The sequence below is a fragment of the Coccinella septempunctata genome, chromosome 2, assembly GCF_907165205.1.
Source record: "Coccinella septempunctata chromosome 2, icCocSept1.1, whole genome shotgun sequence".
In the NCBI taxonomy this organism is placed as follows: Eukaryota; Metazoa; Arthropoda; class Insecta; order Coleoptera; family Coccinellidae; genus Coccinella; species Coccinella septempunctata.
This window is the reverse complement of record NC_058190.1, coordinates 8,372,889-8,391,661: the sequence shown is the minus strand read 5'-3', so window position 1 is coordinate 8,391,661 and position 18,773 is coordinate 8,372,889. Positions and strand designations below refer to the sequence as shown.

General features: G+C 35.5%; 1 protein-coding gene across 4 annotated transcripts in view; it reads right to left on the bottom strand.

Annotated features, from left to right (window-relative positions):
- Window positions 1–8,260: 8,260 nt before the first annotated feature.
- Window positions 8,261–18,773, bottom strand: part of LOC123306577 (ETS-like protein pointed) — a 292,945-nt gene continuing 282,432 nt past the window's right edge. For all 4 annotated transcript variants that reach the window (XM_044888632.1, XM_044888635.1, XM_044888634.1 and 1 more), the window contains 5 exons: window positions 17,138–17,269; window positions 15,566–15,850; window positions 12,021–12,308; window positions 10,053–10,329; window positions 8,261–9,747 (listed from right to left, as the gene is read on the bottom strand). In XM_044888632.1, coding sequence (XP_044744567.1) covers window positions 9,684–9,747; window positions 10,053–10,329; window positions 12,021–12,308; window positions 15,566–15,850; window positions 17,138–17,269 — 1,046 coding nt within the window. In that variant the 3' untranslated portion in view covers window positions 8,261–9,683. The remainder of the gene's footprint in view (window positions 9,748–10,052; window positions 10,330–12,020; window positions 12,309–15,565; window positions 15,851–17,137; window positions 17,270–18,773) is intronic.

Genomic DNA, 18,773 nt, shown 5'->3' with positions numbered 1-18,773 from the left:
ATGGTGTCTTTCAGCTTTTTGCTATGTGTTATAACCACTGTGTCATCAGCGTACTGAAGGATATAACTCTCAAGTTCTTCTGTTACCTTGCATATATCATATACTTAGATATTATATAATAGTGGAGAGAGTGGAGAGCCTTATGGCACGCCTTGTTGGGGGGTAAAACACGTTGAGAAGTGGCTGTTGATTTTCACCATCAAGCTTCTCTCTTTCAAGAAGTTTTCAATTATTTTTTGAAGGTAAACTGGGGTGTTCAATTGTTGGAGTTTGAACAGAAGACCCTCATGCCACACACTATCAAATGCTTTTTTGATGTCCATGAATATCGCAGCTGACTTGTGCCCTTTTTACATTGAAGTTTGGATGTTGGAAATCAAGGCTACTAAGGGATGGATGGTGGAGTGGTTCTTCTTAAATCCAAACTGCATTTGCATTTTCGAGGCGTGCTTTAATTATTTTTTCGAATGTTTTTCCTATGATTGGCAGAAGAGTGATTGGTCGGTAGCTGGAAACTTGGTTGCGGTCTGAGCCGTGTTTTGGAACTGATATGATAATGCCCTTTTTCCATTCTACTGGAAAGTATCCGGTATTCAGACAGTGATTGTACATTCTCCCTATTTCCTCATGTATTCTTGGAGTTAGTTGACCTAGTATTTTTCTTGTAAGGTTGTCATAGCCAGGTGCAGAGTTTTTTCCTACTAAAGCTTCTTCGTATTCTGTATCTGATATCTCAGGGACTGTACCTATATTATTTGTGTCAATTGATTTTCTGTGTTGTTCTATTTTAGTTTTCAGTCGTCATCGTTGAGTCGAGTGTTACACATGTACCTTATCGATGCGAAGCCTGGTGAGCGTTTGAATTTGAATCCAGTTTTTCCAAGAAAGATTTTACTGAATTTCGTCGAACGTATGTCTATCCCCGGAATTTCCCTGAATTTCACAAATTTTAAAAATTTTTCAAGTATCGATATCACTTCCGAAACAACAAACAATATCGGAGACATTCTTGTCTTCCGAACATCTGGTTCTCTGGAGAGAATGTGTGTTTCCTCCTTATGTTTCTGTCAACAAAATGAATAACATCAACATGAATATATCCACGACTAAAGCTACCATACACGATATTACTTCTATACAATCACAATCCACAACAATAGAACCTAGGGCTTCTTATGTCAACGCAATCAAGACAACACCAATAACAAGTTTCCCAAGAAAAGACCAAGCTATCCTCATCAATGCCATTGGAGATCTACGAAATTCAGATTACGTAAAAACCATTGGAAACATAATCGGAGCAAAAAACATCAGATATGTTTCGCGCCTATCAAACCAAAGGGTTTGTATTTTCCTGGATGATATCAAAACTGTAGACCACCTACTAGCAAATCACCATTCAATCACAGTTTGCGGCTTTCAAACAAATATTCGTCGATTAGTTACTCCAGCCAAAAGATTAATAATATCAAACGCCTGCCCATCCATACCTCATAAGGTTATTGAAGATAAGCTTAAGGAGATGGGTTTGAAACCGGTATCCAATCTAAATTTTCTGAGAGCAGGTTTGGAGGGAGAAGAATTTGCACATATTCTAAGTTTCAAATGGCAAATCTACATCTGTCCCCCAGAAAATGAACACGAACTGCCTTCATCTTTTCTGTTAACGCATGAAGAGACCACTTACAGACTATTCATAGCTTCAGACGCCCCAGTTTGTTTCAACTGTAAAGAAACCGGACATATCGCCACTGTCTGCCCAAGAAAAACAACATCCGATCCGCAAATGGAACCAACCACATCCAATGAGAGCCCCAAAAATATTACACAAACAGATGATGTTGCAGCACAAATCATACCAAACGCAGAAAATACCAACCAAACAAACCACAAAAAACGCCGCGCCTCCACCAGCTCTCCAAGTTCACCCAATCAAGAGGATGCCATAGACCCAATGGAATTTACAAGCAAAACAGATGATAAATTCACAGTACAGCTACTCAACCCTGGAAATCAAACCGAAATTTTCATAGAACCAAACTCGAGTACAATCAAACCCAATAAAAATAAGAAACCTAAGAAAACAACTACACCACAAAAACCGTTAAACCTTGGAGACATTGAATCTATATTCCTGAGAGACCCGACACAATTTGCGTTGAATTTCGAAGATATCAGACAATTCTTGGAACTTTGCATAGAAAATAAAAATCCCCTAGACAATGCTAGGAAAATAACTAAAGATATAGACGCGTTAATTCATACCATAGAAGAAATTCATCCCCATTTGCCAACCAGAACTGTCAAGATGAAATGCACGAAAATACTGAAAAGTCTGAAGAACCAACTTCAACTTGAAGAAACCGAACTTTCAAGCAATTTCAGTACAAGTTCTCAAGACCTTCTCCAGGAATCAAACATGGTAATAACTGAGGAACAATGTAATTAAATTTTCCATGTTCATCATAATCCAATGGAACTCCCGTGGTTTTATATCCCAAGATGTGCTACATGTGATGCTGATATCACTGTACAACATATCCTAATCGATTGCCAATTATACCTACCCCAAAGGAACCATTTCAATGTCAGCGAATCAATGAAGGAGGCCCTGAGAATAAATTCTCCATTATCCCTAAAAACCTTGGATTTCATAAAGAACATCAATGTCAAAATTCGATTAATACCGAAATTATGTAATTGAACAGTACTTCTGAGAATTGTATCTAAATACAGTGAATCTTACTAAACTGTACCATTACCGCTAATGACCTCGATGTCGAAGCGGCAAATTTATAAATAAATAAATATTTTAGTTTTAAAATTTTGGTCGAATAATATGTTGTCTTTGGGGGTGAATGTTTCCTGGTAGTATTACTTGAACGCTGAGGCTATTTCTTCATCTGTTTGATATGTTCTTCCATTCACACCGACCTGGCTTATATTTGCTTTTGTGTTGTATCTGGTTAGCTTCTTTATTTCCTGCCAGTAGCTCCTGCCCTTCATCTCATTGATATTTTCACATGTTTCAATCCACTTGCTTGATCTACAATTCCGTTATGAGTTCATGTATTTCTTTGTTGAGCTTGTTGTATAGTTTTCTCAGGTTGGTGTCGTTGTTTACTTTCAATTCTCTGTACAGTTGTTTTTTCTTCTTAATTTGAGTTATGATGTGCGGTGGTAGTGTGTGCAGAAAGTACCTTCTGGTGGTCTTAGGAGTGTGCTCATTTATTAATTCTTGTATTTTGTTTTGGAATTCACTTATGTATGTACCTGTAATTGGAATTTCGGTGTTGATAAATTTTTCCAACTCTTCGGAAACTTTCTGAATGTTGCATTTTTTCAGGTTAAGAAAAATATCTTCATTTGTTTGTGGAACTTTTGGTTAGGGAGAGTTAGAGTAATTTGGATTGCTAGATGGTTCGATCCCAGGTCTGGTATCAGCTCGGTTTGTATGTAGTCCTTTATGTTATTTGTACATAAGATAATGTCTGGAGTACTAGATGGATTGTTACTCATAATAAATGTAGGTGGAGTCTTGATTTGGGCAAAGTTCGAATTCTCTAAAAACTGGCGGATTTGTTTGTTTTTTCTTTTATTGCAGTTGTAATCGCCAATAAGGAGCCCTAATAGCACACAACGTCCATGGGACGTACAATTCATGTCCATTTAACGTCGGAACGTCCATGTACTTGATTTGTATGTCCTTTGGACGTCCGTTTCCGGACAGTTTTAGGACGTCCAAGATGGATATCCATTGTGAGTCCAATTTATGTACAATGTCCGTATCGGATATCCATTGGATGACCGTGATGGACATAATACGGACTATATGGCATATGTCCGTATCATATAGTTCCAAAATAGTCCCTGACCGACTTAATACAGGCAATGTCAAAAATATGTCCTTACTGCATATCCATTAGGTGTCCGTGATGAACATAGTATGGACCATATAACTTATACATATATATTACATGGTCCGTATAACGTCCATCACGTACACCTAGTGGATATCCGGTAGGGACATCTTTTGAACGTCCTCACCGGATATTCACTAGGATTCCGTAATGGACGTAATATGGACCAAATAACATGTATATATTACATGGTCCGTATAACGTCCTTGACGGACACCTAGTGGATATCCGGTAGGGACATCTTTTGAATGTCCATACCGGATATTCACTAGGAGTCCGTACATTCAAAAGATGTCCCTACCGGATATCCACTAGGTGTACGTAATGCACGTAATATGGACCAAATTACATATACACATTACATGGTCCGTATAACGTCCATCACGGATACCTAGTGGATATCCGGTAGGGACATCTTTTAAATTTCCATACCGGATATTCACTAGGAGTCCGTAATATGGACCAAATAATACATACATGTATATCAATGAACACCAAAATTTAATATTATTTTTCACTAAACTCCATTTTTCTGCTTTGTAGTATATGAATATCTTATGAATATTATATTATGTATAACGTTATGATGAAACAAGACTAAATAATTGAGTAAATACTATTATAAAATAATCTATGTTTGAGTTTTGAGACTTTAGTTTTTATTATATGGTATTTCTGTATTAATCGTCTACTATTCCATAAATCAGTTAACAATATAATGAATATGTTCCTACAAGTAGGTATATCGTATAGTCTCGGTAGCTAGGACGGTTGCAGCGAAGACCCAGTAATGCGATGTCCCCACGTACTCGCGAGTTCGAATCCGGGCCAAGTGTAAGAACTTTCTAGTAAGTATGGATGGAAATGAGAACAGAAATTACCATCTGCGTCTGAGTGTAAGACATTGTGTTCTAGGACATTAAAATTCTAATAGATAGCCAACGTCGTGGTAAATTTTTGTACCGTTGAGATAGCTAATGGTCGCATTCAGCGGACGAAACAGTTGCGCAACTGTTACCAAACGCTAGCGTAAACGTTCGGTGACATATGCGCTACATTCTCAACACGTTCTGGAGCGGACGCCACTTTTCGGAGCGGATTTGATTTGTGCTAGGTAGCGGTAGCGGAAAGGAGCGAAAGTTGGACTTGAACTGAGTAGGTAGTTGTTATTTAGTGTGGAAGATGCACGAGCTTGAGTTTGTTGAGGAAAATGAAATGAAAATTGATGGAAGGTAATAAAGAAGGATGTTAAATAAGTTATAGGAAGTATACTAGAGCAACAAAGTAATTCGTCAGAATGCTAGGTTATGTTTTTCACAAAAAAAAACTGACTTAACCAGCACAAGGTTAACGAAACTTAAAAAATCCGTTTGTTTACGTCTTTCCTACAGACTTCTCAACTAATCAGCTGATAGTGACAGCTCGTTGGACTGCCTTATCCTATCTCGGCTTGCCAGCGAACGTTCAACATGTTCCCGACCGCTACCGCTACCGATGGGTAGCAGAAGCGTTTTGCGCTCCGTCCGCTGAATGCGACCAATGATGGTCCCAACGGGATATCCATTGGACGTCCGCGATGGACGTCCGAATTCGGTTCAAAGTTGTGACATTTGTACGTCCCTCGGATGTCCATAGAACGTCCATTGTACCAGAAATGGACGTCCCATGGATGTCCGTAATGTCCGAAGAGGACGTCCTATGGATGTCCATAGGACTACTTTGTGCCATTAGGGAGGGCATATTTGTATTGTGGTGCTTTCCTGAATATGTTTTCTTCGGTTTTCGAGTGTGGATGTATATATGTGAGAAAAATATGTAATTTTTCGTTACCGAAGGGTATTGTGCAGTGCAGAGTTTCGTTGAGTGGGTTGTTCATAACTGGTGGGTTTGCTTTTCCTATCTTGAGTTCTCTGCAGCATTGTATCAAGCTGCCTCCTCTGGTGTTGTCTATTTTGTTACCGATTTTTTCACGATTGTCCAGTCCCGATATTCTGTGTTGTGTTGTTCGTTTATTTTAGCCTCAACAAATAGGTTACACTTTATATTATTATTTTCGGCAAAATGATTTATTAAGTGTTTTTTTGGAATGTAGCTATTTATGTTGGCATGCAGTAATTTTATATTATTGAATGCTTCTACTTGTGCTGGGGATCATATTGTCGTTTATAACTTGAATTTGTGTGCCAGTTGTGGGTTCTGTTGCAATACCTGGGTTTTCCTTGTTCAAATCAAACATTAGGATGTATAGTTGGTTTCCAGAAAATACTGCCGGGGTCTTTTGAGTAGGTAAGTATAATGAAATGAATTACAAATAAATATATGAATACCCGTTACAGCATGTTTTTTCAACGAATATTTCACGAAATATGGCAGGTTGAATAATTGAAAATTTTGACAATAAATTGGATGAAGGTGCCTCTTCGGAGTTCGGATGAACGCCGGAATGTATATAAGGCCCATTATCTACATTTATTGGCACACAATGAAAAGATGAAAAGAGTTTTCTTTACTTTCATTATATTCGCTATTATTTCCTTATTTCGTGAAGCTCAACCTGAGAAAAATGTCCGCAATATACGCCGACAACCAGGACAAAGGTATTTTTCCTTAGTACAGTGTTCTATGCAAAAGTTCACGCTGCTATATCAATAATACAAAATCCCAGAGGATCTATAGATAATGCTGTATAAACGTATATACGAAGCTTTGGCCCTAAGACTCAATATCGAGAAAACCAAAATCCTGGTAAGTCCGCCAGAAAGTCTTCAAACACATATTAGCCTGGAGAATGAAACTCTAGAAGAGGTCGAGCAGTTCAAATACTTGGGAAGCTTCATAAGTACTAGTGCTAACCTAAACACGGAAATACACAACCGTATCAATTCGGCATCACGGGCATTCTGGAAGCTAAAGGTCAGAGTGTTTCAAAATCACGACCTCAATCTGACGACCAAGAAAGCTGTTTACAAAGCAGTCGTCCTCCCAACGCTTCTTTACGGAAGCGAAAGCTGGACGCCCTACAGGCGACATATTAAACAGCTTGGACAAACGCAACAACGTCATCTAAGACAAATAATGCACATCAGATGGTTCCACAAAGTTTTGAATGCAGAAGTCTTGCAATGCGCGAGTTGTACAACAATTGAGACTCAAGTAACGAGGGCCCGACTCAGATGGAGCGGTCACATTCTGAGGATGCAAGACACAAGACTCCCCAAAATAGCTCTGTATGGCGAGTATAAGCGGTTTAAGGATATACTACATCAATCCCTAAAATCAGTTAATGCCAATCATAACTGGGAACAACTAGCGTTGGACAGGTCACAGTGGAGGTCTTTGGTACAAAGTTATAATGGAGACTCGAGAAGAATACAGCGGCGGCCAGATCTGGTTGGTGACTATCCATGCCCTGAGTGTGGAAGGACCTGTAGGTCACGGTCATCAACAAATATATCTCGTATAAGGCGAATCGGAAATCGCAGGCGATATTTTTAGGGGTGATAAAATAAAGCCTCTTCATCTAATAAACTCGTGTCCCAAAACGAGCATTAATAGTAATAGACCTATATATAAATATATAAATAGAAGAAATCCAGTCAACATCTTGAAGTGGGTGAAGGTATGCAACGATAATCGTTTTTCTTACATAACTTCCGAAATACAAGATTCCAATATAGGATATTATTTGAAGATAGAAGAGGATGTTATTTGATTATGAATCTTTTTTCGAAATCACAAAGGGTAGTTTTAGAGAAAGTAACACTTCTGTCCTCTGTTTTTGCACATAATACGTATCAAAATAATATTCTTTTACTGTTGATATATCAACAAAAACTTAATCTTTTAAGGGAAATTCAACTCCAAAGGTAGATCTGTTCGTTCTTACGGGTATAACATCAGTAAGGTCAATGGTCAATCAAACTTTTGATCGTAGGTACTGTTCAAGATTTTTTGTTCAACTTGCTGTAGTTGTACTTTCGGAAGAATATCTTCAAACTCAAATTACTCTTTAACGGTTAGTTAGTCAAGAATACCTACCTCTTAAGACAAATTTTGGATCAACAGTTCCAAAAATATTTCGAGTTTAATGATTTTAAATTACTAAGTATGGTCGACGTTAGATGTAAAAAATTGTCCATCTGCAGATAGAGTAGCAGTAAAATTCGTCCAGGCATTTTGGAGAGAACGCATTATTTCAGTCATATCAAGTCATATGACTTTTTTTTGTGTTGCAGGAAGAATTTGAAAAATTGCTCCTGCGAAGTGTGCGTGTGCAGCTTGTATTTAATAAATTTTAAATAATTATAAACTGGACAGGAAAGGGAAAGAAAACCATCATATCAAGGAAAGAGCCATGTTTTTTCAAACTACATAGTTTTATGAACTATCAACACATCAAATAAATACAGCAAATAATAATCCCTTAAACGAGATTACCACTATATTTTCAACATGTCAAATGTAATAATTAACTTACGCATAAACGTACTTTAGAGAATGAGACCATAAAAAAGTAATGTTTTAACATATCATAGCACAGCTTATTGCATATCAACAAAGTTATGTTTTAACAAAATATGGAGCTCATAATTGCATTTCATCTTCTGAATTTCCATCGACAAACAGAAGGTGGAAGAGATAGAGCAAAAAATTCCTAAATATCACTGAACAGATTGAATTATAGATTTGGCTTCATGGGTATAAGCTGCCAAAATGGGTGAATGTATGAAAAATTTTAAAATTTTTATGTGGAATCCTGAAAATATAAATGAATGAATTTAAATTTTTTTAATTATTTTGTATGAATATTCCAATTTATTTTAAAAAATTGAAAAATACTGATAGGGAATTGGGCTTTCGTGAAAGCATCTAAAAACATTAGTTTAAAAATATTGTTTAATTTGAAATCACATATATGTATCTGACAGGATGTTCAATGAAATTTAGAGATTTACATTATTTGTTTTTCAAGATAATATCTTTTCTTATCTGAATATAAAGTGAAAAATTCGATTAGAAAACCAAACATAAACAGTTTCAATTAATAACTGTTTGTATAAAAATATGATCTGATTTCAGGCATCATTTTTGGTACAAGAATTCCAACAGCCACTAACAACTTTCAAAATACATATTCAAATTCACTTAAATTTCATTATTCTTATCACAATAATGATATATACAAATTGTGTGACCAAGTATCACTGATCTCTCACTCCCACTTTGTGAATATAGAGAGCTATTTTGAACCTTAACTTTATACAATATCTAATTATTATCTTAGTCGATTCAGAAATCACAAAATTATCAATTGTGTATTTTTATTCAATTATTATCAATGTCATTTTTGAAGAATTGGCTGATGACAGGATGCAATATATCCTCAGCAAAACATTCAATTATCCAATTCAATTGTTGGGCGTTATGCCCTTTCAAATATTATAGGGTGTGTCTGGAAAGTGAAATTTGAATTTCATCTCATTATTATTTTAACTATTTCTTTTGGTCGAATTCAAAACAGAAAATATACTATCGCATCCCTTCGGAAATTTTATATTAAATCTTCACACAATTTTTAACAATAGCAGTCTCTGAAATATACAAAAAAGTATTAAAATAATGAGAATCAAAATAATGTAAATCATTTATGAATAAGTATAGTCCTTCACATTTTTGTAGAATGGATAAATATTTCAGGCACCAATAAATCAGAAAATATTTGTCATTTCAACTGCGGATTTTGATGCTTTGATTTGTAAAAATTTAATCGTCGTCTTTCTTCTCGGGCTTGAGATCCACCATTGCGTGTAGCTCTTCGGCGCTATATCTGTAAGAAAAAAAAAAAACTTTAACATCTGCTCATAACTCCTGCATTTTAATTTAAGCGAAATTCAACATAGACTACACAGGGAAACTTTTTATATATTTTTATATCCTGAGCATATCAATCATAAAATGCAGTACTCAAAGAAAGACAGAGAGAGACGACAGCCAAAAAAATTGGAATGCCATTTTTTAATGAAATTTCAATAGTCTTCTAGGTAAAAATCACAGAGTGAGTGATACGTTCTTTGCTACAGAAAATTGATATTTATGATAATGCTTGTTAAACTGACGAATTCAGTAACTTACCCTAATAAATTTTGTAGATCGCAGACGAAACGGTAAACGTAACGTTTTCCAGCAGTCTTGTGTATAATATTTTTGTCGTAGTAATATCTCAGACCCCGTGATAATTTTTCATAATTCATTTTTGGCTTATTCTTTCTTATTCCCCAACGACGGGCGACTTCATCAGGATCCGTTAACTTGAACTCCCAACCATCGCCTGTCCACGATATGAATCCTTGGCATGTTTTGTCTGTCAAAAGTTCCAGAAGGAATTGCCATAACTGGATAGGTCCTGACCCTGCAATCAATCAAATAATCGGAGTTAGAAAACTATGCTTCATTTTCAATAAACAAAGGAGATATGTAGATAAAAATAAGAATTAAATTCAGATGCATACCACCCGCTGATAGGAATATCAACAAGTGTTACGATCTGAATTGAACTGGCCAATTTGCCATCGTCAGGACAACTAAATGGAGGATGTTCCACCGAAGAAAAGCAGATGCTGCAATGGTTTCGGTCTTATGTGACCTCGTCAGAGCAACACAGCTTCTTCTCCGATGGAAAAATGTTTGGAATTGATGGACTGTTATTAAACAATAATAGATAATGTTTGCTTGAATCTGTAAGCTTGGGATTATTATTATTCTTAAGGCCGGTTCATTTATCTATCGGTGAATTCAGAGCACTTCGAAGAGAGGTTGCCTCAAATTCGAGATGATGGTCTGTAAGTAGTGTTAAGAAGCCAAACTTAGCAGCGCTCGGTATCTCTATGGACATTTGACTTCATTTACCTCTCTCTAGAAGTGCGCTCGTTAATAAGACTCGAATGTAATTGCGCAATTACATGATCTCGAAATGCCCAGAGCGAACCAATCAATTATTGTACTTGGGAATTTCTAGGCTTAAAAATTCACCGTAATTATTTGAGAAATACATCGAAAATAATTATTGAACTTCAAAAATTATAGGTTTATATTCCAGTAGTCGAGATGAGCAGATAATTATGTATAATGAAAACGAAATTGCAATGTTTGTGATCATAAAAACCCGGGAGAAGACATAATTCAGAATAAATGAAAACAAGGTAACAATACCGAGATCGTGATGGATGTTGTCTATTGTTCAACCGACCTTGAGAATATAAAATAAATAGAACTGCTTGCCGGCTACGATTGAGATTTGAATTAAACTTCGATCTCCAATTCCAACGGAAAATAAAAACTGTGATTCTGATGGAGGAGTTACTACAGCTCCTGTTTGATAAGCCTCACTTACGGCCTTAGATTATAATTTGGTAAAATCGAGGAAAGCTTTGACCTGAATTCACCAGCTTTCTTCGGACCTCAAGAATCTAGAGTTAAAATATTTGTACGAGTCAAAGACTCACCCTGTATAAAATATTCCAACTACAACCCCTAGAATTTATACAAAATTTCATTAAATTTCAAGTAGGGGACTGAGAAAAAAACGCAACAACACATAAACATATGGCTGGACAATGAATGGTTCAGTACATCCGAGTCTATCTGATTAGTTGCATCAGGTCAATCGAAACAATTTTTGCATTGTGCAATTTGGGATGGAAACAGTGTAGAAAATTGAAAGTGCTAATGTTAACAGAGTGCTATCATTGTAACCCTATTTCATCCCATCTTTACGACCGTTGAAGGGTTCCACCATTGTGGAAAAATTTGTGAATTATTCGGACGAATTTTATTGGCGAGATTTTGAACTAATATTTCTATTTTTTTAGGACTTGTGTTCTAAGTCTTTTTCTAACAGTTGTCGAAATGAGCCATTTCATAAAATCGTTAAAATTAGTGAACGATGGGAAAAATTCGTAAAACTCGAAGTATTCATTTTTAATTTTTTGTTTTCAACTTTGCCATTTTGAAAGTTTTTTGGTGAAACGCTTCTGCCTTCTGTTAAAAAAAAGCCTCGCCTCTAAATACATCCTGTATAACTTATTCCTGAACGTATCCTACCTGTAAAACACGGCCCTCCTGCGCTTGCGTTGTTGGGGTAAGCCCCCATCATCCCGTTCTGGATAAGGGGCTTTGTGTCCGAACCCAGAGGGTTCATGGATTCCCGACCAGACATCCCTGCGGACAGAAAGGCCGGATGCGTGTGTTGATGCGCGTGCACTATCGAGCTGAGATCGTTGTGCGTCCATTGGTCGGGAACGTTGTTCGTTCCACTGGGAACTGTCTGGAACGTCGTGCCATCGTATGGGGAACCATACGCCTCGTAGGCATCGTTGTACCTACCGGCACCTGGAACAGAAGAAAAACGAATTATTTCGGCTCAAATCGTCCATATAAAATATTTAAAATGACTGAGGCATCATCCCCTCAAGTTAAATGCTATTTGATCGCAAGACGAGGGAAAATTAAACAGATTACTGAAATATCATTGTTCACAATGACGTACGTTTGAGACTATCTCAATAATTGTTTGGGGTTAATTGTGTGTAAAATTGACACCCCCTATTGACAGAAAGTCTTCGTGACCTTGCTATCATTGCTAGCATACTTTTATCCCATTTTTACGTCGGGTAAGACTGTGAGGACAACTTTGAACAAGAATAAGACTCTTGATGACTCTTCTCAGCCAAATTTTCATACCTGATATAACCTAATACTTGAAAAAGTGCATGTTTTTTCTTGGCTGAGCTTTCTCATCTAATCTAACCTAACACTGGACAAAGTTGGTGCCTACGCTAAGCAAAGCTTTAACAGCTAACCTAGCAAAACACTCAAAAAACAGATGACTTCTCTCAAATTAGTTTTCTTACCTAAGTTAAACACTTAAAGAAGTAAATGACTTCTTACCAAAGAGCTTTCTTACCTTATCTTACCTAATACATACTCGAAAAAGTATTATGTAAGTAAGATGACTCCTTACCTAATCTAAACTAATTCTTGAAAAAGTAGATTACTTTTCTCAGCAAAGACTTCTTACCTTAGCTGAATACTTGAAACGGTAAGGTGACTTCTTATCAATAAGTCACTTCCAAACTCTCCAACTTCTAACCTAACACTTGAAAAGTAAACGACTTTTCTCAGCTAAGCGTTTTTACCTAATTTAACTTAACACTTGAAAAAGTAGGTAACTATCCTTAGCAAAGCTTTTTACTCAATCTAAACGAGCACTTGAAAATGTAGGTGACTCTTCTTAGCAAAGCTTTCATACCTAACATAACCTTATACTTGAAAAACTAGATGACTTTTCTCATCTAAGCTTTCTTACCTAACCTAACTTTAAAAAGTATAATGTATGTAAGATGACACTTTTCAGCATTGACTTCTTACCTAACCTAACCTAATTCTTGAAAGAGTAGATGACTTTTCTCAGCAAAGACTTCTTATCTAATCTAAGTACTCGAGAAAGTAGGTGACTTCTTATCAAAGACTTCTAACCTAACCTAACACTTGAAAAAGTAAACGACTTTTCTCAGCTGAGCTTTCTTACCTCATCTAACTCAACCTTGGAAGAGTAGGTTACTTTGCTGAGCAAATCTTTCTGAACTAGCACTTGAAAATTTAGGTAACTCTTCTTAGCAAAGGTTTCATACCTAACATAACCCAATACTTGAAAAATTAGATGACTTTTCTCAGCTAAGCTTTCTTACCTAATCTAAACACTAAAAAAGTAAGTGGCTTCTTACCAAAGCTTTTTTATATAACTTAATATATACTTGAAAAAGTATTATGTATGTGAGATGACTGTTTTCAGCCTTTTCAGACTTTTAACCTAACCTAATTCTTGAAAAAGTAGACGACTTTTCTCAGCAAAAACTTCATACCTAATCTGAATACTTGAAAAAGTAAGGGAATTTCTTATCAAAGACTTCTAATCTAACTCAATACTTGAAAAAGTAAGCGACTTTCTTCAGCTAAGCTTTCTTACCTAATCTTACTTAATGCTTGAAAAAGTAGGTGACTTTCCTTAGCAAACATTTCTTACTTAATCTAAACTAGCACTTGAAAATTTAGGTGACTTTTCTAAACGAAGGTTCCATACCTAACATAACCTAATAATTGAAAAATGAGATGACTTTTCTCAGCTAAGCTTCCTTACCTTATCTAAACAAGCACTTGAAAAGATAGATGAATTTTCTCCGCTGATATTTCCTATCTAAACAAAATGAACACTTGAAAAAGTAGGTGACTTCTTAGCAAAGCTTTCTGACCTAACATAACCTAAGCTTAACTTTCCTATCTAAACCTAACCTAACAGTTGGAAAAGTAAGCGACTTTTCTTTTTGATGTGAGTTAAAATTAAGCTTTGGTAGAATTCCGAAAGTGAACCATTATCTAATTTCCGATCATTTTCTTCAATTACAGCGGTGAATTCCGCGTTATTAACGTATAAAACGGCCGTTTTTCAGTTAACACCTGCCGCTCCACTGAAGGGGATATTTGCTGTTGCAACCATAAAAATTATGAACCATGTCCACCTAGTACACACGAGATCTGTATCGTAAACCATGCATGGCTTGGTTATTTTGTTGGGAGCTGATTGTACCGTGGGAAAAACAGTCCTCAAATACCTCTTTGACGGTAAATTACACACCTGTACCTTTCTGTTTATCCACACGAATAAATTAAGCATTTTCAGAAAACGTTCAATGGATCGGTTTCCAATGGAATATGGAGAGATTAAACGTTTATTTTCACACTATTGATGTATATTTTAGTTATTAGTTCCATAACCACATCTTAAAATTTTTGTTATCTTCAATAGTTATATTGTATGTCTCAATTATTTGTGCGTTTTTATAGTTTTAACTTTCCTTTGTATTTGAAGGGTTCAATAAATATATACTTAAAATATATTTTCTTGACGATGCAGGACTCTGTGGAATTACAGGCACAACCACGGGCGTAGCCAGGGGGGGTTTTGGGGGTTCAAACCCCCCCCCCCGAAATAATATAGTTACATAATATTAGTTTCGAAAAGTTTCAATTTATATGTCAAAATCAGAAAAATTTCATTTCAAAACCCCCCCCGAAATACAACCCTGGCTACGCCTATGGGCACAACATCACTAAGAAAATAAAAAAAAATTCGAGAAATCATCGGAGACATGGTGTCCGTTATAAGAGACGTAACTGACGCTCATAAAGACAACGGTTGCTTCCTTATCGAACGAATAATTGAGAATATAATTCATTATATCGCCGTCACGAACAATTTCGAACCGAATAAGGCTCTCGTGGATTTGCGTGACTCGATTGACGTAAACAAAGCTGTGAATTCAAAATTGAAATGTGTATAGGTCATTAACATCATATCCGAATGACGATGAAATTATCCGGATTGCATACCAATCGAGCGTTCTGATAACAAATTGTCTAGTCTAGACGGCCCTAACTAACCTAACCTTAGTTATAGAGTTCCCAAGAACTAAGACTAAAAAATCCGTTTGGTAGATAAGTACCATGGATGATACACATTGTGAAACCGTGCTTAAGTTTAGCTCCTCGGTTTGGTGAAATAGAAGGATGAGATATTTTTTTATGCCTACCTGATCTCACGAAGCTCTTCACGTAGTGTTGATGATACTTAGAATCTAATATACTATTGGCAGCATAGAATTCAGGAGAATTGTCAGCTAGATATTGCTGATGTTGATTAGCGTCGAGCGCCTGATACTCGCTGTGTTCGTCGGGGGAATAATGGGGGGTTTGAAACAGATGCGGGGGATTCTGTTGGTCGCTCCCGCCTCCGCCTGCACTGTTCATCGATTGAAGGTTGTCCATACCACCGCCGTAAGTCCCCGACTCACTGGGTGGACACGAACTTTTATAACCTGTAAGAGAAAAATAGAATTAATTAATTAACATTTCACAGTGCATTGACGAGAAAGAGATGAATTTACGAGGAACACTCCATATTGCAGTGGCGTCCCGTCACTCTTATTTAATTTCTTTTTTCTTATGATCGTCACACTTATATGGTATAGCTAGATATACCACATTCATGGGCTATGGAGGTCATTCTAACCGAGATACACAGGGTGTTTACTATAAATTTTCTCATTTCTTCCTGGGGCCATAACAACTAAACCACCCTATATATTTCCTTTGTGTTTGGCACATATGGTACTATTTAGTTTACGTGAACAGTTTTTGAAAACATTGTACCTATATTAAGGAAAAATCAGCCTTATATTAAAATTTTGAAAATCCGTTTGGATATTTGAAAAGTATAGTACATAAAAATCTAAACTGAAAAAGTGTTTCACATTTTGTTCCAAAAAATTTTTAATTAAAAATTAAGTTTTTTAGAACTTAGATAAGATGAAAAAAATATTTCTAAGTGATTTATTCAATAACAGATTATTAAAACTATTGAATCCATATAATTATTTCATGATAATATACAAAATAATTTTTAACCCGTAATTAAGCAATATAAATTTGGAATGATGTACATGTAGAGAGATTTTTTGTTTGTTTTTGAATTACAAGTAGGTATCCAAATATGTACTATCTGGAAACTAATCAATGGGATAGTCTGCAGCTATAAGGAGAACAATGTATTCATAATGATTCTATCTATTATTTTAAAAATTTTAAATTGAATTAAAAAAATTAAATTTTAAAATAATAATTATGGGTTCAATAATTTCAACATATCATTAATAAAAATCATTTATAAAACTGTCTGGTATCTTCAGTTCTCGAAAACTTTTAAGTTAAAAATTGTAGTTAAAATGTGTGAGTTTTAGTTTTTTGTGCTTTTTCAAATATTCGAATGGATATTCAAAATTGTTTGGAATCGATGTTTGACGGATACAATAGTTTTAAATGTTTTAATAATTTTTTTAACCCTGACCTGAATTTTCCTTCTGGCCAATAAGTGATTATTTCGAGCTTCAAATGAGAAATATCTGTGCTAAATAAAAAGAAAATACATGTATGGATTTCACTTCCCACCCTTTTTTCAATTCAAGTGTTATTACATATATGTGTAATTAAAGAAATAATAGATATCCAACCTATATTAAATTTTTTTGTAGTTGGTTTCATGACCCAATTTTAAATAAAGTTCTCTATTTATTTCTCGGGCTCTGATAATTGTTTAAATATCTTACCATCTTTTATTTGATGATAGGGGGAACTTCTCTGTAGGTGTAAAAATGACGGTGGTCCTGGGGGTGGCGATCCTTCATCCCTTATTTCGTCTGAGGGCGGACACGCGGGACTCCGTAACTGTCCGTATGTGCCTGTAACAATAAAAAAATTGTTAAAATGAAGCCAATCAATTGAAAATAACAGGTAGTAGATAAAGTAAATCAAATCAAAACCATTCATGAAAACGGCCGTCTTATTCGTGATTAATTTCAGATTACTATAGGGGGCCCCCTTGCCCCCTCTTTCTTACTGTTACATGAAACCTTTGGAAATTCTCCAAAAAAGGTAGGTTTTGTTAAGAGATAAGAATAAAAATGTTCGTTATTTAAATAATTAGGTAATTATATATTGAAAGAAAAGAAATATTTGAATCCTCTAACTAGAGCACTTAGGTAGGTACCAGAAAAAATTACGGCATGTTATCGAATTGTTCTCATATTCTTGAGAGAATCCGACTTAATTCCAAAACAGTCCCATTCAGAAAAAAAAAACAATTTTTCATTAATTTTTGTCCCACAAAATATGTACATATATAGTGTTAGATATTTTATTTCTGTTAAATTAAAAGAGAATGTATCTAGTTATTTTTTATAAAATTGTTTTTGTGTAAATTTGGTTATTTTCTGATAAGGTCAAATTTCAAAATTCTATTCAGCTATTTTTCAAAATAGCTTGTACCGTTTGATCAAATAAATAACTAAATAAATCTACATAAAATATGAAGGGTGAATGATAAACCTAAAATATTCAGGTATATTAGCAGAACTATTGGATCATCTGAATTGAATAAAAAAAAATATTTCTCTTTTCGAAATTAAAAATTTCGCCTATCAGTAGGACAGCCCAAGTCTTTTAAGGTCAAAGTCAGAGTTGTCTCTGACTTCCGGGAACCACAGAAAAAAATCCTATGTTTCGATAAATAAATTTGACATTTTTTGAATGTAAATTGTTTTTTGGTATTGTTGAATTCCATAAATAATAGATAAGTTAGGTATATGACATTATTTATCGAGATATAAAAGATTTTTGTTTGTTTTGTATTTGTGATGAATTTCAGATTACTAAAGGGGGGGCCCCCCTTGCCCCTGATTGCGGGACTGCCATTTGAAATAAGGAAGGCTGCTTCCGTTATAACCGAAAGTTGCAGTGGTCTGAAAATATTTAAGGGAGAAAGTTGATTGTCGAAACATGCAAATTTTCAGCACAAAAATATACATAATCACTTTTTCACAAGCGTCAATCGCGGTGAATTATTCTATGTATATTCAGAAATCAGAACCTAATTTACATCAGACGAATGATTAGTAGTCATTTCAGATTCCTTTCATCCCAAAAGAAATTTATTTTTCATTTTTATCCTTCCTAACGAAACCATCCATTAGTTATAAGAAATAGAAATTATAATAAACCCCTATAACCTGAAAGATTTATACATCCCATGGATATTTTCCTATCGCTCCGATCGTCCAATCTCTCGTCAGGACCGTATCGACTTGTATTTGATTTGTAATCTTATCAATTCAGCAGGAAGTTATGAAATTTCAGACAACGTGCCGACCAACTGCCGGTCGTGGGCGGGGTGCGGACGTACAATTA